Below are 20930 nucleotides of genomic sequence, written 5' to 3'. Positions count from 1 at the left end.
GGCGGCTCTGATCCCGCCCCTCTCCCCTGATTGGCTTTCCGACCTACGAGGGCACCAGTGACTGGCTGGAGGGCCGTCACCTCGCGCGACGCGGCGCTCTGGGGGCGGGGCCCGCCGGCCCGAGCCGGGCGCCGCGCGCAGCTTCACCCAGTCAGCGAGCCCCGCGGGCAGGCGCCGCGCACCGGGAGGGACCGTGGAACCGGCGCGGGGGGCTGAGGGGCGGCAGGGCGGGGAGCAGGGGGGCATGGCGCGGCCCGACGACGACGAGGGGCCGGCCGTGGCGCCCGGGCACCCCAAGGGATACCTTCCGGTGCCGAGGGGCGCCCCGGCCGGGGAGGCGCGCGCGGAGCCGCACGCCGGGCCTGAGGCGCTGAACGGAGGCCCCGGGCTCGCCCCCGGCGCCGCGGGAGCCCTGCTGGCCGAGGAGACCCAGGCCCGGCTGCTGCCTGCGGGCGCCGGGGAGGACGCGCCGGACCCCGCGCGCCCCCGGCGCACGGCGCTGTCGCCGCGGCGCTTCGTGGTGCTGCTCATCTTCAGCCTGTACTCGCTGGTGAACGCCTTCCAGTGGATCCAGTACAGCATCATCAGCAACGTGTTCGAGGGCTTCTACGGCGTGTCGGCGCTGCACATCAACTGGCTGTCCATGGTGTACATGCTGGCCTACGTGCCCCTCATCTTCCCCGCCACCTGGCTGCTGGACACGCGAGGCCTGCGGCTCACGGCGCTGCTGGGCTCCGGCCTCAACTGCCTGGGCGCCTGGGTCAAGTGCGGCAGCGTGCAGCGGCACCTCTTCTGGGTCACCATGGTGGGCCAGACCCTGTGCTCCGTGGCCCAGGTCTTCATCCTGGGCCTGCCCTCCCGCATCGCCTCCGTGTGGTTTGGACCCAAGGAGGTGTCGACGGCTTGTGCCACGGCAGTGCTGGGCAATCAGGTAAAGGCTGGGACGGCTAGACCCCGGGGTCCTGTAAGGACGGTGGGGCTGGGCGCACGGTCAAGGCGGGCAAAGAGCATATGCTAAAAGCCAGAAGCCTGGGCTCCAGCACCACGTGAAAAGCCGGGCCTGGTGGCTCCAGGTTGGATTCTCAGCCAGCACTGACAGGTGAGGAGGACAGCTCCCGAGAAAGGACGGCTGAGCTGGCCCTCGGCCTACACACAGGCACGCACGGAAGCTTTGACAGGGAAGGAGATCTCATAGGTATTTTTGTCGCCACTGAAGAAGAAAGGTGTTGAGTCCTGGGAAGTTTGTTTCCATATTGAATGTCCTTGGAACAGCCCTGTTTTATTTCTTAGTGGTCAGTCCAGCTTGGCACATACTGAACACGTAATAAGTGAATGTTCAATAAATGTTCTGGTGATAAAGACTTGGCGGTATTACTGAGTTCAGTTACTATTTCTTAACTGTCAGGTAGTGGAAAGCAAATCACTGATCATGGAATGGTTAGTGGTTTAGTAAGCCACGGCTCCCTTAAGAAGTGACCTTGTCTGTCCTACCATCATAAATTCAAATGCCATTAGAATTCCAGAAGCAGTACTAGGCAACAGGTTTTTCTGTGTGTGTGTGTGTGTGTGTGTGTGTGTGTGTGTTTATTTATTTTGAATCAGGATTTCTGCCACTCTGTAGGGCAGGCTGGAATTCACCTGTACCCCTGGCAGGCCTCAAACCCTTGACAGTCTTGCTTTTCAGCCTCCCAAACACCGCAAAGAGCTGCCACACTATTGTGTTTGTATCTGTTAATCTTAGGCTAGTTCTCTTATTGTCATTTAAAACCTTAATAGAGAGGACTCTAGGCACCGGGCATTTTTGTCACCACTGTAAATGTCACCATTGGAAATGTTTAGTATGCATTCATTTGAAGGAAATCTAGTTAAAAATCTACACCCCTTGCTGTGCATAGACTGCTACATGCAACTATGTGTCCACAGACTGTTACTTTATTACTTCAAGTCTCTCGAGTAAAGATCGTGGTTTAAGATGCCCCCAAAGACTATATGTGTTAGACTTATTTTGTTAGATTTGTTTTCTTTTCCTAAAAATGCAGAAGAAAGGGTCACTTAAACTATAATTCTGTGTATCAAAATAATTTATTTCTGATACTTTGGTTTGGTTGCTTTTTTATGTTTAGATAGCAGGTCTTTTTAAAAAAGATTTTTGTTTCTAACTTATATTCAAGATTAATGCTTCATTAAGCATAACAAAAATGTTATCAACTCCGTATCTATGAAGTATTAATTTATGGGTAAGTGGAAGCGTTTATTTAGAGTGGAGTTCCCTCTTCTCAGCACATTTCTGGGTCTTCCTATGTTCTCCTAGGGTCTTCTTATCTCATCTCTTTGAGGCTCTTATAAATGTATGGTTGTTATTGTGACCAAATGAGCATTTTCGGCCTCTCTTCTGGAGTGGTCATCATAATACCGAGCAGCAGCATGCAGCCACCAAGAGTTCAGAGACACTAAAGTGATTTTGTGCATGTGTCACTTAACTCTATGTTATAGAGTTAGGAACCGTTAGTTTTCCACTCGGTAAATAGGGAAGTTGAAACTTTAAGGAATGAAATAATATTCTGAAAGTGATAATACAGTATGTTCACATTAAATATGTCTGGTTCCCAAATGGTGGCTCTTAATTTTGAAAATACAAGCCGGGCTGGAGCGATGGCTCAGAGGTTAACAGCGCTGGCTGTTCTTCCAAAGGTCCTGAGTTCACCTCCCAGCCATCACATGGTGGCTCACAGCCATCTCTAATGAGATCTGGTGCCTTCTTCTGGCCTGCAGGCACACATGCAGCAGAACACTAAATAATAAACAAATCTCTAAAAGAAAAGAAAATACAGCTGCTTTACACTTGCTGGTGGGAAGAGTGTACTGTGAACTACAGACCTTTATAGTGTGTCTGTCGTCTGTGGCTTCTGAACAACGCCGAGCACGCACTTGTGCAAGGGTCTTTACACAGACATTTGCTCCCTGTGCTTCAGTCTTCCTGTTCGGGTCACCTGACCTCATGCTTACTGCCCCTAAGCTCTTCATATTCACCTTTAATAGCCCGGCAGTTTTCTTCATTCCATTAGCTTTAATCAGTCATTTTCTTGATACATCATCTTATTGTCTTGTGTTTATTGTTTACAAATGTACATTATTATTCTCTATTTTTCATTTTAGTTCCCCAGAGTTTTCCATATTCCTTTGTAATTACTCATTTACTTTCTTTTTAAAAATTTATTCCTTTGTGTGTGGGTGGGGCAGGGTTGTATATACAGATACACACGTAGGAGGGAGGTGGTTGGATGAGTGCACACTTGAAAACCAGAGCAGGCTTTTGATGCCCTCTATCACCCTGTACCTTATCCTTCTGGGGGGAGTCTCTCACAAACCTGGAGTCTTTCAGCTAGGCTGTCAGCCAGAAGGCCCTAGGGTCATCCTATCCCGCCCCCAGTGCTTCAGGTACAGGTGTGCACGGGACCATGCCCAGCTCACTGAGGGGCTGGGGTTAGAACCCTGGTCCTTGATCTTGTGTGGCAAGTGTTCCTGCCCACTGAGCCACCTTGCCTGCCCCTAACTGCTTTCCGTGTGGTTTCGTCTATGCTAGGAATTTTATATAGGCGAAATTGTATGTGTGACTTTTTGTGTCTGAGTTAGTTCTCTGTCATGTTTTCACAGTTCACAGTGTACTACTATCTCAGGCCTTTTTACAGATGATACTACTTTGTCGTGTGAAGGTAAACGTTTAGGTTATTACCATGTTTTAGATTTGTGAATGGGATTGCTGTGAATATCTGTGTATTTACTTGGATATCTGTTTTTAGTTTTGGGTCGTAGACCTCCAGGTGGAATTGAAGCATCATATTTCAGTTCTGCGCTAAACTTGTGAAGAAATTGCCAACTGTGTCTGTAGAACGAGTGTCCCACTTTCTTCCATTCTTGAAAACACTGTTTTCTGCTCTTTCCAGAACTGTTCTGTCCTTATAATCTCGCTCATCCTAGTGGATGTAAGATGGAGTCTCATTGTCATTTTGATTTACATTTCCCTTAACAACATGGTATTGATATTTGTTTTTTATAGTCTTAGCTGTTTGTGTGTCTTTGGAGAAATGTCTTTTCAAGTCTTTGGCCCATTTAACTTCAGGATTCTTATCTTTTTGTTGTTGGATTATAAAGCTTCTTTATTCTGGATGCCAGTTCCTTATCAGATATAATTTGGACATATTTTCCCTATGTTGTATGAGTTCTTCATTACCTTTTCAGACATAGGGGAGAGGTTTGGAAATAGTAGAGACAGAGACATTAGAACAGATTTCTCAGGATTTACAGCGCACCCTTACACTGCATATTCTGTGTCTGTTCTGCTGCATGCTGACATGTAGTCTTTGTTCCTGTTGATTTTACAGCTTGGAACTGCAGTTGGCTTTCTGCTGCCCCCCGTTTTAGTGCCCAACACGCAGAATAGCACAGACCTGGCTCATAACATCAACACCATGTTTTATGGAACAGCATTCATCTCCACATTTTTATTTTTTTTAACAGTAATTGGTAAGTAAATTGTTTGTCCTAAGGCTCAGAAAAATGCATGACTAATCCATGAGAATAACTAACTTTGAAAAGTTCTGCTGACGGTGTCTCCAGTGCTATTTGTTTTGGTCTTGCCTAGGTACTGAATGGAACAGCTTTAGGGATATGTTATAGTCCACTAGGTGTTTTGTTTTACTATTACTCTTTTTTTTTTTAACATTCTGAAGAGTTTGAAGATTAATTAATCCCATTTATCTTCCTACTAACCAACGTGGTGAGTGTCCATTTCAAACATGCTGCCTGGCTTCCCTTCCCCTGTTCATCAGTGTAATGCGCATCTTGTATTTGCCTCACCTGCGGTTGCTTCCTGTCATGCTCTGAAGTGACCCAGATAGGCCACCGCCCTCCCTTTGATAAGACATTTTCCAGGGATCCCCAGTTTAAATTTTTGGGTCTAGAAATGTCGACCTGTGAATGACCCTGGGCAGCACTAAGCTGTTCGGAATTTCAAACTGTGGCAACTGTCTGCTTGTTAGGCCACTTCAGCAAAGCCTGGCCGCCATCATTCGTCCCTGAGTCCTCTCGTCTGGGCCTGTCTTTTGAAGGAGTCAGTCAGAGTCAGCTGCAAGCAGCTATCACCAGCTTGGAAGAAGCTTTGGGAAGGTCTGCTTTTTTTTTTTTTTTTAAGTTTATTTTTAAGGGGAAGCAATTTTGGTTTCAGGGGAAAAGATAGGCCAGGTGTATCTAGTATTTTGCTGCTGCTGAAACTGGAGTAGTGCCTAAGAGCCTCACAGTAGCCCTTAAACAGATTTGATTAGGAAAGGAAATATGACGCTCACAGACCATTTTTTAATAAACATTTATAATTAAGCTGTTATGGTTTGAGGTTTTAGATTTACATACTAAAATTTTACCTTGGCTAGAAATAATTTCAGTGAAAATTTTGTATTTTATGATCTCCAGATATGAAGTTGAGTTTTCAGAGAAATGGCTACTAATTGCCTGGGCAGGTGAGCAGCAGGATCAGCTGTAGGAAGCTCAGCCCACATCTGCAGTTTCCCTTGAGATAATGAACAGAATGTTCTCTCGCAAGCATTTGAAGTATGCCAGTACGTGCAGTTGGCTTTTCAGTTCCCATGTTTGCAGTTAGTCAGGGAGTGGCATATTTAAAGTATGCACACTGCTGAAAACCGACAAGGTCTTCTTGTGCTGTTTTAGTATTAATATTTTAAATTTTAAGAGAAATTTATACTGGTGAGGGAGCCTCTTAAATCTGCTCTTCTGGTTGGTAGACTTGGTTTGCTTGATGAAGAAGGAACCACTGCTTGTGTACATTTTAGAGAAAGATCTTGTGCTCACAGTAGGGTTAAGTATCGTGTCTTTTTTTTTAAACTTCACGCACACATCCACCTTGCTGGATCTGTAGTCGAGTGTCTGCTCAGAGAAAGGAACAATTATATAAGGCATCTTTATAAGAAGGACTGGAGCGATGGCCCCACAGCTAGGAGAGCTTGCTACCCTTGCAGACAACCGAGTGTCCCAGCACCCATGCCATTGGGTGCCTCACAACTTCCTCCAACCCTTGCTACAGGGATCTGACTTCCTTTTTGGACTTTTCTTGGCATTTGCATTCACATGTACAGACTCCAACACACATATACAAAGAATTAAGAAAAAGATTATTTTTAATTAACTAATTAGCAGAGAGGTGGATCCATGGGTAAGAGCACTTGTGCTCTGCTGCTTTTGTACAGGACTTGGCACAGTTTCCATCTTGCAATGTAGCTAGTCGCGGTGGCACACATGCAATCCCAGCACTTGGGAGGTAGAGGCAGGAGGATCAAGAGCTCAAGGTCATCATCCTTGGCTACTTAGCTATTTCAGGGCTAGCCTGGACTACATAAGACCCTGTCTCAAAAAAAAAAAAAAAAAGCCAAACAAAAAATGTAAGATAACATAGTCATTGTGTAAAATTGTGACAGTAAACAGAAAGCCAGCTTGTGTGATCATACTCAAGTATTTACTATGGAAGAAAACTGAATCTGAAAATTCTTACTTAAAGCTTCTTATTTTCTAGGAGAGGTGATCTTACATCCATCTAAATTCTGATGATAATTACTTAAAAGTCAACCAAATCCATATTATGGATGGACATAAATTACAGTTTTTAGCAACATGACAGGTATTGAGCAGGTATTCATCGGGCTCCCTCAAAGACTTCCTTAAAGGTTCACCTTGTGTGTAACCCTCTTCCTTGTCCACGGGGTGTGTGTGTGTTTGAATGTAACACACTCAGCCTTCCACTGAGTCCACACTAATTCCTGGTTCTTTGAGCACTCTGGCCTCTCACGTTTGGACAATAGATGTGTATAAGCGTAGCTAATGCACACTGCTTCTGTTGGTTCTTGTTAGTCCTCAGGATCCTTTGAGGAAGGCAATGTAGTCATTCCCAGCTTACTGAAGTTCACACAAGTCAGAATATTAAATTTGCCAAATGTCACTGTTAGTGAATAAACAGGGTCATGCTTAGGCCTTGGCACCTGTGAGCTGCTTGTTGCATATGGAAACATCATTTTAATTCTTGCTTGCCCTTAGCTTCTGTTTCAGTTTAAATTCCTTCTTAGAAGTCGCAATGCTCTTCAAAGTCTTCACGTGCATCAGCACTGAACTATAGAGTTAGCTCAGGTGCATTAGCTAAGACCTTCAGCCACTGAGTGAGTTGACACCAAGAACAATGGCAGTAAAAAGATTTACTATTAGTCTACTTAAACACAGGAGTGTATAGACTAAATTTGTAATTGTACTTTCGATACTTCTGTTCAACATGTCTACATGCTGTAAAACTTCATAGAAATACACTTTACTTACTCAGCCTAAAAGTATTCCAAACTCAAGCAAAGTCTGATTTATATGATTTATATTTATATAAAATGTTGCATTTATTTTTTTATTTTTGGTCTCTACGTAGCCCTGGCTGTCCTGGAACTTACTGTGTAGACCAGCTGGCCTTAAACTCACAGAGATGCACCTGCCTCTGCCTCCCAAATACGGGATTAAAGGTGTACACCATCACATCCCACTTTAAATGAATATTCTTCAAAAGACACAATATATTTTGGGTAGGACTTGATATTTTGTGTGATCTTTATAACAGCTTATCACTGTCATTTCCATTAATGAATGAGAAGCTGAAACTGAGCCATGCAGTAAGACAGGGCAGTGGCAGAGTTCACGAGTGTGCTTCCTTCTGATGAGAGTGTGTGGTGTCTAATAAGAGTCAGGGCAGTAGCGAGAGGGCTCCGACCTGAAGCCCAAGATGGCTGGTTCTGTACCATGGAAGGAGCCATGTGAGTGAGTGCTCTTGAAGCTTTGGGCAGTTTCATGTGCCTAATGCCAGGTGGACAGTAATTGCTTTTTGAATTTAATAATCAATTCTTTTATTGGTAAAGATTTTTAGTGGAAAAGTAGTTTCCATTTCAAAGGAAGAAAGGTCCTATTTTCTGCTTTGAGATAGCTACTCATTATAAAAAGGTCATAGACAGATGGTCTTTTGTTCCTCTTTTTTCTTTACATAGCAACGACTTTCCAACAGTGTGTAGCTGGCAGGTACAGGTTTTATTGAGACAGTTTACTTCTCAGAAATGAAGGGATGACACTTGTATTCAGAAAATAAATCTAAATGGAATTAAAGACTGGTGAGAATTGCTTTCATTTTATATGAATTTGTGAATTCATATTTGGTTCATTTTTACTTGATTTGCTGTAATAAATTGAACCTAGAAAAGAGATGTAAGGCTTTCTGGAGATTCATGACTACAGTCATTCCCAGTCTGAAACCTGATATACTACTGTGAACATTTTGTATTACCTGTGTTAATAAAAAGAAATGTCTCCTACCCAACTAGGATACAGAAACACTTGCAGGACAGACACGAGGCCTCCTAACAGTGCAAGGATCAGATAGGGAGAAAGGAAGAGGAAGACTTACAGCAGCTAAAGGTTTTGTGCCTACCAGGCTCCAATGTAAGGATGCTACAAATAAGTACCTCTGAGTTTTGTGTCCTCTTGAATTAGTTCTCAACTCTGAAATAAATGTATACTTATTTTGGTTTTATTATTATACTTATTATACTTATTTTTGGTATACTTAGTTTGATTTTAGTTACATCATAATTAATGTTTTTTCCAGACAGAAACTTTTAATTTTCCATTTTTGTCAGCAAATAGAGAAATGATTCATAATATTTTGTGGGAGTTATAAAGACTGCTTTTCCTTCCCTGGTGACTCTCAAACCTGTCTATGTGTTGGGAATATGAGGAATTTTATATTTAATGCAGAGTCTCATATTAAATCCTGGAGACTGTGCTGTTGAACTTTGTGTAGAGTCTCAAAATTAGGATGAAGTTTAAACTTCCCAGCGATCCCACTTGACACCTGAACTATCAGACCCAACCCACTTCAAACTGAAAATAAAGTAGGCATCTTCCAACCACGACGAAATGGTTAGGAAAGGGAGAAGGGAAGAGAGAAGGGAAAAACGATGAAGGGGAGGGAGCGGGGTCTGTCGCTCAATGGTTAGTGCTCCGGGAGAACAGAGGGAGGAGGCGTCCGTTTTTGTGAACTCCCTGATGATGGCTGGCATGCACGTCAGGGATCTGTGGCAATGGGGACATGGCTGCCTCAAAACCCCCTGATACCTGGGAAGTAACTGAATCCCAGCATTTGTGTCTTCCAAGTGACTGAATTTAAAAGTCACACCCTTGCCGTAGTAAACATTGATCTGGATTAGCTAAAAATGGGATAGTCAGTGGGCAAAGGTAGTCTCATTGCTAGTGGTTTTTCAGCTCGGATGAATTGGCAAGTTCTCTGAGTTTTACTTTGGAGAGCTAAGAGGATAATGCCAAATTATTCTTCACTTAGAAGCCAGTGAAGATATATAAGTAAATTTGCCATGAAAGACTTTTTACTGCCTCTTTAGTCCTAAACTGAATTTTGTCCTCTCACTAAGAAAGATGGATATACTTAATTATGTGTGGTTTGTGAGTGTGCTGTACATGCTTAGTCATATATGATCATTTTCATACATGTGCCCAGCATTCAAGGAAAAGCCTCCCTTCCCACCGAGTCAGGCTCAGGCGCTGCTTCAAGACAGCCCCCCTGCAGACTACTCCTACAAGACTTCCATCTGGAGCCTGTTCAGAAACATACCCTTTGACCTCCTGCTGGTCAGCTATGGTGAGTGGTAGCCGTGGAGCACTATCGATTCTTGCCATTGAAACTAGTAGCTTGAACATGATGAAGTTAGTCCACGAACTCCACAGCACAATCATGAAAATAAATCTGGAGATAAAATCAAAAGTACCTTAGGGATTTTTTTTACATGTTTTTAAAATAGAAAAAAACAAAAACAGATCTTAGAGAAGTGCTTTATCTTTTTTTGAGTCCTGGTGGAATGTTACATCCAGGATGTAATTCTATTTGCAGATATGTATTAGAGAAACCCACCTTTGTGTTTAAGAGTAAAATCTTAATATCCACTGCAGTCTCATTTTAAATAGTGAAAACCCGGGAGATGGGTGTTAAACGTTTGTTGACAAGACAACAGGTAACTGAGTTGGAGTATACTCACACTGTGGACTATTACACGATGACCTAGAACAAAAAGTATCACAGGAACCAAAAAACAAACAATGGAGTGATAAGACCAAGTTACAGATGAGTACTATTCCTAAAGTTTATATGGAGAACAGTTCTAATTGTCCATGAATACACATATGAAATTTAAAACACCACATGAAGATAGAAGCACCTTTGGAAATGAAAAAGTAGAAGTGGGAAAGTGAATCTGAAGCAAAGATGGCACAATGTTAATGTCTCACAAAAGTCGCTGATGAGAGGGTGTGTTACTCTCTGGTCTCTGTGTGTCCAACTACTTCATAGTAAAGGAGAAGGAAATAGTAACTTGAATCTCAGCCAGGTTCCCAATCCAGCATCTGTGAGGGGGGACACACCAGGGTTTGATACTACATGTGTGATTCCTTTTTTTTTTAAATTCTCTTATGAATTGTCTTGTAAGTCTTTGATACAGGGGTTAGGTCTCTGAAGCAAGCATTTTGTTATGCCATTAATGAGCTGGTTTTTTTGTTTGTTTGTTTAGTGGGGGTGTGGTGCTAGGAATCAAACTGAGGGCCTTATGCATCCTAAGCAAACACTATCAGTGAGCCCTGTTTGACTTTTAACCACCATTGGCTATAACTCATAAAAGCACAGGAAATGTTGCTTGAATGGTTGCCGTATACATAATTACAAGTAGTGATGTGGTTTATGATCCACATGCCTGAATCAAAATAATGTGAATAACAAAATCTTATTTTCCATTTTCTGTTGTCAAAACAAAATACCCAGCATTGGGTACTTTATAAAGAAAATAGGTGTATTTATCTCATATCTTTGGAGGTTGCAAGTTGAAAACCAGGGAGCTCCATCTCTTCATCTCTGCTGAGGAGTCCTCGGGGGTGTTCTGAGAGGGATAAAATTTGGCTTTGTGCCAAATATGCCAGTGGGTTTGGTGGCCTTATTTTATAAAAGCTTCCTCAACTAGTAACTGGCTCACCCCATGAGACCCAAGTAAATCTCTCTGAGGAGCCCCTGAGCCTCATCTCCTGCTCTAGGAGGTTCCACCACCTTTGACCACCTCTGTGGGAAACCAAGGTTCCAGCCCAGATCTATAGTAAAGCTAGTGTTAAATCCAGCTGTCCACTTTCTGAAAAGCAGTGGTGGTGGGTTTAGTCCGAGAATGTTGCATATTCCACATGCTGTTTCATAGAATGGTGACTTAACTTTTTTATAGGTATCATGACGGGAGCATTTTATTCAGTTTCAACATTATTAAATCAAATGATATTGGAAGATCATGAGGTAAGTTTTCATCGTTTTGTTTTCTGAGACAATCTTGCAGTGAAACGTTGGTTGGTCTGGAACTCCCCATGTGGACCAGGCTGCCCTGGAACTTGGAGTGACTCCTCTGCCTGGCAGTCTGCTTGGCCAGGACCTTTTCTTTTCTTTTTTTTTATTTATTATTAATTACACTTTATTCACTTTGTATCCCCCCATAATCCCCTCCCTCCTTCCCTCCCTATCTCATCCTCCCTCCCCTTTCTTCACGCATGCCCCTCCCCAAGTCCACTGAGAGGGGAGGTCTTCTTCTCCTTCCTTCTGATCTTAGTCTATCAGATCACATCAGGAGTGGCTGCATTGTCATCTTCTGTGGCCTGGTAAGACTGCTCTCCCCTCAGGGGGGAGGTGATCAAAGAGCAGGCCAATCAGATTATGTCAGAGGCAGTCCCTCTTCCTATTACTATGTAACCCACTTGGACACTGAACTGTCATGTGCTACATCTGTGCAGGGGTTCTAGGTTATCTCCATGAATAGTCCTTGGTTGGAGTATGAGTCTCTGGGAAGTTCCCGGTGTTCAAATTTTCTGGTTCTGTTGCTCTCCTTGTGTGGTTCCCGTCCTCTCCAGCTCTTACTTTTTCCCACTTCTTACATAAGATTCCATGCACTCTGCCCAACAGTTGGCCATAAGTCTCAGCATGTGCTTTGATAGTCTGCAGGGCAGAGGCTTTCGGAGGCCCTCTGTGGCAGGTTCCTAGGTTGTTTCTTGTTTTCTTCTTCTTCTGATGTCCAACCTCTTTCAGGACCTTTTCTTTAACAAGGTAATCTACATTAGCATGGTCCTAAAATGATCAATTATGGCTTTGCTGGAAAAGATTATGCAGGAGTCCATCTAAAACTGGAGGTGGAAAAGGCTGAAGCAAGCAGATGTGGGGAAGAAAAGACAGATGAGTCTCCCAGTTAGAGGAGGGGCCCAGTCCCCGCGTGGTTGGTGTGGCCCCTGGTGCAAGTGGCTCCATCCAGTTTTCTCTGCTCTCCTGGACTTAGTGCATAAACTCAGTCCGAAATCACTATCTCCATACTTTTCACTAAGCACACTTTCTCCAGTTTGTAAAACACATTGAGAGCAAATATCATTAGCATTGTGGCAAGACTTTCACTTGGTTGTATGGAAAAGTCCAAACCTTGTAAGGAATGAAAGATAAAGCATGAAGGTCTGTGGCCTTGTTTGGAAGGAGCCAGTGTTTACAGTACTCTGTAAAAGCGCTGCCCTCAACTCTGCACATGAATAAATGATTGCAGAGCTTACAGCCATGGAGGGCCCAGGAAATGCTTCTCTTTTTGCTTCTTTCATTTTATTTATTGTTATTGCTGCTGTTTTAAAATAGAATATCTTCAATAGACCACTCTCTCCCAAAACCCAGCTCTAGCCCGTGTAATGCGTCTTTCTATCATGTGCTTAATTTATGATTATGTCAGTTAACTATGTAAGTGTGTGGGAATATGAATCGCCAGTTTGAATTAGAAATATCTGATTATCTCCTGCAAATTATTTTAGGGAGAAGAAGTGAATGCTGGGAGGATTGGGCTAACGCTAGTGGTAGCTGGAATGGTGGGCTCTATTCTTTGTGGCTTATGGCTGGATTACACCAAAACCTACAAGTAAGTTACAGTATATAACTTATGAAAGCTCCGTATATGCATGGGACGGAAGTAAAGCTACATTAGTGTCAGGAGAGAGGGTTTCACTAGGTAACTTGGGCTGGCCTGGAACTCAGGCATCATCCTGCCTCAGCTGCCCAACTGCCAGGGTTACAGCATGTATCGCCATGTCTGAATAAGACTTGGAGTGAGTCTTTCAGTGATCTCTCTATGTTCTGTTTTATGTTCTGTTTTGGTTTTATTCATTCCATTATTGAAAACATGAATGCCTTATAAATCTTCTACCCCTAGCTCTGCCTTTGTAGGTTGTCTAGCTAAAAAGAACCCTCCCTGACAGACTTTGTCTTTCTTATGCTGTGAACTACAAAAAAATAAAATAAAATAAAGTTCTTTGCTATGAAAAATGATTGTTGAGCTAGCTACATAATCCACGGGTGAGAAGGGGTGGTTTGTAATTGTGAGGAAGTGGGAATTAGCCACATTGTCCTCTGAAGGGAACACTAACAGTTGTGTTTGTTTCAGGCAGACAACTCTGACAGTGTACATTCTGTCGTTCTTTGGGATGCTCATATTTACTTTCACGCTGAAGGTCAATTACATCATTGTGGTGTTTGTTACTGGTGGGATCCTGGGGTAAGTGTCAGGTGTGATGGAGACATGGCGCCCTGCTTGTATGATTCTGAAGGAGTGCTTAGCCCTCCAAAGTCTCTTTTGACACTTTGAACTCTGAGAGTTCCACCATATGTAAGTGGGCAGTTCCTCAGAACTGTAACAGGAAAGCTCCCCTGACAAACAGACCTGCCTCGCTTGTGCAAGTGGCTTTGGCTGTCATAACCGCCTGTGTTGTGACCTTGTTCTCCCCCAGCTTCTTCATGACTGGTTACCTTCCCCTGGGCTTTGAGTTTGCTGTTGAGATCACATACCCCGAGTCTGAGGGCACATCCTCCGGGCTCCTCAACGCTTTTGCACAGGTAAGCCTCTCTTTCTCTAACCCGAGACAGTTAACCAGGTGTGGCAAGAGCAATCGCCAGCACTTGATAGTTAGAGGCCAGAGGACCAGGAGTTCAAGGCCAACCTGGGCTTTGTGAGACTCTGTCTCAAGGTAATTACTGTATGGTCAGTGAGTTTGACCTGACTCTAGTTTAATCATGTGCTTTTCAGTGCTTGTTTCTGGAAGCCAAATTTTAAGGAAAGCCAGTGGAGAGCTCTGTGGGGAGTGTGTTTGCTCTAAAGCATGGAACCTAACAAGAATTATCTCACAAATTTTATTTTAGATATTTGGAATTTTGTTTACGTTGGCTCAAGGACAGATCATGTCAGACTATGACACCAGGGCAGGAAACCTTTTCCTCTGTGCCTGGATGTTCTTAGGCATCATTTTAACAGGTATGTGTTGAGTGTGTGTACTGTGTTATTTATCTGTATTAAGTTTTGTGCTTTGCTGCTTAAAGGCTTTGCAGAACTCTGGGGTTAAAATGAGAAAGGAAGCTGGGCATGGGTGCTCATACCTGTAATCCCATCATTCAGGAGGCAGAGGCAGGTGGATCTCTGTGAGTCTGAGGCCAACCTGGTCTGCAAAGTGAGTCCAGGACAGCCAAGGGCTACACAGAGAAACCCTGTCTCAAAAAATCAAAAACAGAAAAAAAAAGTTAGAAAGCAGGACAGTTTGTTCTCAAGATGTGGGTCTGTCCTTTCACTTTGGTGGTTCCAAGTTCAATACCATTACCCTGAGGAAAAGACAAAACTGGGGCTGGAGGGATGGTTCGGTGGTTCCAGGTTCAATTCCCACCATCCAATGGTAGCTCATAGCTCTCTCATTCTAGAGGATATGACGCCCTCTTCTGGCTTCTTTAGTACTGCACAGACATACATGTAGGCCACACACCCACATACATAAAAAAAAACTAAATAAATCTTTTTGAAAAACTTTTTAAAAAAACCATATAAATTATTTATGTCACTTGTATGTGTACGTATGTTCCTACCTCCACTTGGACATGTGTGCGTCTAACGCCTCCCTGCCCAGGATTGAGTTCACTGTGTCCCATTGTACACACCTGTTTCTCGTGAATTGTTCTACTTCAGTTAACTAGCGCTGTCATCCGTTCTGAAGTCGCCCGCTTTCCCTCCCCTCCTGCACCCGTTACCCACGCCCTGTCTTTGATAGCTGATGGCTGGCCTGTCTTTCAGTGAAGGCTGGAGTACCCCTGGAGGAGGCCGCGGCACGGTGAGAGGAGGAGGTTGTGCTAACTCTTGGTGCTTCTGTTGCAGCACTGATCAAGTCTGACCTGAGAAGACACAGCGTGAACATGGGGCTTAGAAGCGGGGACGCCAAAGCTGTAAGTATCAGACACGTTTGCGGCTGTGCTCGGCGCGCACAGCAGGGAAGTGGGAGCCCGTTCTTGTTTAATCCGGTTTCCCTTTATTGAGTCAGTTCAAGCACTGACTGTTAAATAGTTTGTGTCAGGTGTGGTACAGTTCTTCAGTGTCAATTATTTTTACAGGTGCCAGATGATAATCCGATAGACGAAAAACCAAAAGTGATGATGTCTCCACAGCCAGAATCTTCGCTCTGAAGAGGAAGCGGCTGCCCCAGCATGGGCCATGGCATCATCTTAGGGCGGCTGTGTGAGCAGTGAGGACAGCTACTTGAAAACTACTGGATGAACTCCGAATATTATTTTTTTATGTTGATTTAAGCAATACTTGGCTTAAAACACCCTTGCTCACATCTTGTTGACACTGCCGTTCCTCTAATACTGTCTGTTTTCAGTTGTGTACTGTGTGCCTGAAAGCAATGTTTTCTTCAGGATGTTTTGTTTTTTATGGAGACCTAGTTCGTGTGCGACATGGAAGAGTATGCAATTCACACACGAACGTGTCTGGTACATTCCCAGTTGGCTCTCATCCTGCTGTGCTGACCACATCAGGTGTCACAGTGTGAGTGCCGAATACCATCAGGAAGGACTGCCTCGCCCAAGCAGGGCTGAGATGAGAGTCCACAGGAGCCCGCAGACCTCTCCCACATCTCACACGCTTGTGCTATGGTGTGTTCTGAGACATTCTGCCCCCCCCAGCACACACAAAAAGCAGTTGTGTGCACAGATCAAGTCCATTACGCTGTGTTAGTTAAGGAGCTGAGGCACAGAGATAATCTGGAGGTCCCCTCTGTGCTCCTTCATACAGGTAAATGCTAATGCTGTATTTCCAGTGTGACTTCAAATAGCAGCTCTATGCCTGTTGTCCATTTTTATAGAAAATCTGTGTTATGGGCTAGCTCATGGTTTCTTGTATCACATCTGTGTTTTGCCTATGATAAGGAAGTCTAGGATAGCTCCCGAAGGCTCACATGTCTCCACTCTGTGGAGAGCCCTGGAAGCACTAGCTGCTGTGTCTGCACGGTCGTTTCTCTGACCGCTGTCCTAAGGAAAACCAGCCCTGGCACACGCTCTGTGAGGGCTGGGAGGTGGGTAGTCATCACTCTGGGCACCGTAACTCTATGCACTCAGGACTAGGAGAGTGGGACCAAATGTGTTTTCACAGTGCCTCCCACTGTGTCTTGTTTACAGTGAGAATCAAATGTCATTGATGTTCTGACTCTAAGATTATAGTCATGACATTTGATTAAACATAATATTTACATTATGTAACTTTGTAAATTTTACACAACAATTACGTAATATATAAAAATGCACACAGGAAAGGCAATCATGTAGTGAATGTGCTTAGAGCAAATGCAGCCTTGATTTAGGCAAAATATGCATTGAGTTATCTTGATATTATATTATTCTCGTTCATCAAATTACTGTAAATTATGTGGAATCTGACACTGGAAAATGTATTGAAAGAATCTAATATCACTCAGGGTCAGGAATTCTGGTTTTGTGTCCTCAGTGTGTTTCTGCCGTGGTAACTCTGGACACATCATTTAACTTCTAAAATAATGCATTCATTTTGATCTAAAAGATCTTTTTAACATAGCCATTCATCGTGGAGTAGACAAATCACTGTACCACAGGAACTTAGAAATCTACTAGAAGCTGGTACTGGTGGCACAAGCCTTTAATCCCAGCACTCGCGAGACAAGCAGGCGGATCTCCGTTCTAGGTTAGCCTCGTCTACAGAGTGAGTTCCAGGACAGCAAGGGCAACACAGAAAAACCCTGTCTCAAAAAACCAAATAAATAAATAAATAAATAAATAAAAGAAATCTAGTTAGAGAAAAGTTCTGTGGAAAATTGAATAAACAATTATGATTCCTCCTGTATAGAGATGGGGAACTTTTCAGGATCTTTTTAATGTTTTTAGTCAGTTTGTAGTAGTTCAGGCAGAATCTGCATCATCAGTAACTTCTTGTCACAGGTTAAAATGACCAAAAGTACAGTCTTCCTCAACTGTTTGTGTTTTTAAATTGACAGTGTTTACAGTGGTCGTATACATGTCAGTTCCCGAAGCCTTGAACAACCAACAGGTGAAAGTTGCAACACTTAATGTCTGAAAAGTGTGTACATGTTTTGTTTGCCATTGTTTGGAAAAGGGAGAAAGCATGACCTAGTAATGCAAGATGAATTGATGTTTTCATATTTAAGTAATTGTTGTAGAAAATATATCAGGTAAGAATTCGATATGCTTCTATGTCGTGGTTTCAGAAGTCGTAATTGCACCTATGTGGGCTTCAGTCAGTTGGTTTCAGAAGCTTCCACATCTGTAAATGTTGTGACAGGGCTTCTGTCTTTTGAGAATGTTGGAGGAATGTCTTTGAAAATGTGTTAGAAACGGGATGTCTGATGTCTTCATTCCTGTTCTTATTTTTGCTATTTTTTATAATTTCTCTATGTGCTTGTTCTTCATTATTTCATACTTAAAATAAATATATTTTTTTAATGCTAACTTTATATGTCTTTTAGAAACAAGTTCTGGTACCTGGCACATGTAGGAAGTTAGAAAGCGACTATAAGATCTTAGAGTAAGCCAAGGAGGGAAATGAGTCCACTGTGATCAGCATCGGCAGAACATAAAATGGTTTCACTTAAAAATACTGTAAGAGTAAGCGGGGAGAGGGGATGAGCATTGGGAGTGTGTGCTGCTCTTGCTGAGGCCCTGAGTTGTGTTCCTAACACCTGCATCAGGCAGGCTCACAGCTGTCCTGGCATCCAGCACCCTCCTGTGTCCTCCATGGGCAGCTGTACTTACAGGCACATACTCCTACATGTGTGCATAATTTAAAACAATAAAAACATCCTGAAAATCAAACTTCCAGAGGGTGACCCAGCCAGCAGAGTACTGTTCTCAGGAGCCCAGTTTCTCCTGACTCCTCGTGGAAAGTGTTTTTGTTGGGTCCAGAAGCCCAGTGCAGAGGTACAATACCATTCAAGCAGGAATCCTGTTAAAGCAAGAGGAGTTCACTTTAACCACATCACCGTCACCCACAGGGGCATAGCACAGCACCACGAAAGACTCCATCAGAGAGCACAGAGCAAACACCGATTCATCAGCAGTGCAGATGCTGTCTACCTGGCCCATTCTTGCTGAATGTCAAAGAAGGAAGACCGGGAACCTCTGGACTCCATCAGGAGGTCACTTGGGGTGCCTTGCCTGTGGACCATGGGCACCCCAATACTCTATACACCATACTCTTGAGCAGGCACTGGCTTTCCAGGCACATCCACATGGATGGCAACCACAAGTATCTCGGGCAAATAGTCACTCAACTTGGCAGCATTAGAAGGCACCCAGACTAGGGAAACAGGAAGTCCTGTACACCTGGCCTGACTTTTTAGGATGGATAGAAGACAAGAAGGAATCCCTAGCCAGGCTGATCTGTAAATACATTTCTGTCCTAAATGTAAGGTGCCTGGCCTCAGGCCTGGCAACCTGAGACTAATCCCCAGGACCCATGTAGCCAGAGAAGAGAACTGACTCAAGTTGTCTTTTGACTGCCACACATGATCTTTAGTGTGTGCATACATGGACACACACACACACATATATACACACAGGCTCAAACACAAAATTTAAAAAAGCTGGGTGTGGTGGTGTGTACCTCATAGACAGGCAGATCTCCGTGAGTTCGAGGCCAGCCTGATCTTCAAGAGAGTTCCAGGACAGCCACAGCTGTTATACAAAAAAACCTATCTTGAAAAACAAACAACAAAAAGCCTGGAATGAAGGCTCATGACAGTGGCGTGAAGGCAAGCAGGATTAAAGTGAACACCACCTTTTGATAGCACAAAATTTATTTTTTAATATCTTAAATATTTCTGTGATAATAATAATAAATGCATTTTGTTTGAATAAAGTTGAAAGAACATCTTAAAAAGTTCAAGGTTATCCTTTGCTACAGAGTAACTTAAAGACCCAGCATGAAATATATGTGTGTGTACATACATACATATATACATACATAGTGCTGTCTGAAACATAATAAAGTGTTGTGATTGGATGTCAAGGTGATAAGGAGTGGCATTGTGATGGTGGCTCTGGGTTGACTTGACTTGAGTGGACTTACAGTCACTGAGGAAACACAATTATGGGTGTATCTTTGATGCTCTTCCGAGAAAAGCTAAACTGAAGATGGAAGACTCACCCACACGTGAGTAGCACTGTTGATGGGGGGGTCCCAGCCTGAAGTAAAGGAGAGAGCAAGCTGAATAGCAGCGCTTTACATGCCTCTGCCTCCTGGCTAGGGATGCGGTGCGGTCAGCTGCCTCATGCTCCTCTTGCCATGACTTCTCTACTCATTTACTAAAACTGAGTGTTAACCTGACAGGTTCTATAATATAATCACCAGAGACAAACATCTGGAGATGCCTCTGAAGGGTTATCTTGATCAGGTTAACTGAGGTGGGAAGATCCACGCGGGTGGTTGGCATCTCCTGCCTGTGGTCCTGGGCTGAATAAGTCAGAGAAAGCTAGCTGAACGTACGTATTCACCCCTTCGTGCGTCTCGGTTGCCGACCCGATGTGACCAGCTGCCTTAAGCTCTGGATGAACTGCCAGGATGGCCTTCATTCTCAAGCTGAGAACCACAACAAACCCTTTCTCCCTTAAGTTGCTTTTGTCAAGGTATTTTGCAGAGCAACAGGAAATGTACCTAAGATATAAAATTGGTACCAGGAGTGGGGTTGTTATTTTGATGAACCTGACAATGCGGTTCTTAGACCTTTGGAACTGGTGTACAGGAAGAATGTAGAAGAGTTTGAAACTTTGGACTAAAAAAACCCTTTGAATTCTGAAAGCATAACTTACTGTTTAATTCTTGTGGGAGAAATTTTGGAAGACCAGAAGGTTGAGAGAAATGCAGAGAATGGTTCAAGAGCTTTCAAACAGGAATAAGGATTTTATTGGGAACAAAACTAGACACAATTCTTGGTATATTCTGTCTAAGAATTTATCTTTGTTCTGCCCATGCCCTGAAATTTTGTGTAAGTGAATATAGTGAATTACTTTTTTGGCAGAGGAAATTGGCAGAGGAGAGCCTTCAGGCTATCAGTCTATTTATCAGTCTAGCAGGCTTCTGTTTACTGCTCTTATTCAGGCCTGCGGTGGGAAAGAAGCAAAAATTTGGACAAAAAGTAGATTTTTTAAATATGCAGTTTGGTGAGAAAAACAAAAAGTTTAAATTTGCAACCAATGTGAATGCTAAAAACAAACAAACAGAAAAGACTGTAACTGTCAGTAAACCTGCTCTTCGACAAGTAGGCCCCAGGGGAAGACCCTACTCACCCCAGCCTGGACTTCTGAAGATACAAATTCATTTTAAAAGAGAAAGCTAAGCTTAGAACGTGGAAGGGGTGCCCCATTCCTGGAAAGCAACTGCCTAGAAAGTGTCTCCCCGAGAAATAACACACAGAGTGCTTCAATAGGTCCA

The 20930-nt window shown here is 43.5% G+C and overlaps 1 protein-coding gene across 2 annotated transcripts; it reads left to right on the top strand.

Annotated features, from left to right (window-relative positions):
* The first annotated feature begins 163 nt into the window (after window positions 1–163).
* Flvcr1 (FLVCR choline and heme transporter 1) lies at window positions 164–17950 on the top strand. 2 transcript variants are annotated; one of them, XM_021651052.2, is made up of 10 exons: window positions 179–931; window positions 4383–4524; window positions 9599–9739; window positions 11355–11422; window positions 12958–13061; window positions 13584–13694; window positions 13927–14032; window positions 14336–14447; window positions 15333–15400; window positions 15566–17950. In XM_021651052.2, exons 1-10 carry the CDS (start codon window positions 245–247, stop codon window positions 15635–15637), a joined length of 1611 nt encoding a protein of 536 aa, XP_021506727.1. In that variant the 5' UTR covers window positions 179–244; the 3' UTR covers window positions 15638–17950. The 2 variants fall into 2 exon arrangements, 1 of the variants encoding a protein (XP_021506727.1); XR_002476925.2 differs by lacking the exons at window positions 13584–13694; window positions 13927–14032; window positions 14336–14447; window positions 15333–15400; window positions 15566–17950 and adding an exon at window positions 5040–5166 and having other exon boundaries at window positions 164–931; window positions 12958–13028.
* Window positions 17951–20930: the final 2980 nt, after the last annotated feature.

Source organism: Meriones unguiculatus, chromosome 11 (assembly GCF_030254825.1).
Source record: "Meriones unguiculatus strain TT.TT164.6M chromosome 11, Bangor_MerUng_6.1, whole genome shotgun sequence".
Taxonomy (NCBI): domain Eukaryota; kingdom Metazoa; phylum Chordata; class Mammalia; order Rodentia; family Muridae; genus Meriones; species Meriones unguiculatus.
The sequence above is the reverse complement of the archived record's forward strand: the minus strand, read 5'-3'. Positions and strand labels throughout refer to the sequence as shown.

Coding starts and splice junctions, on each gene's coding strand:
- Flvcr1 (XM_021651052.2), top strand. CDS start 245: ATGGCGCGGCCCGACGACGACGAGGGGCCGGCCGTGGCGCCCGGGCAC. Junction 932..4,382: donor CGGCAGTGCTGGGCAATCAG/GTAAAGGCTGGG, acceptor TTGATTTTACAG/CTTGGAACTGCAGTTGGCTT. Junction 4,525..9,598: donor ATTTTTTTTAACAGTAATTG/GTAAGTAAATTG, acceptor ACATGTGCCCAG/CATTCAAGGAAAAGCCTCCC.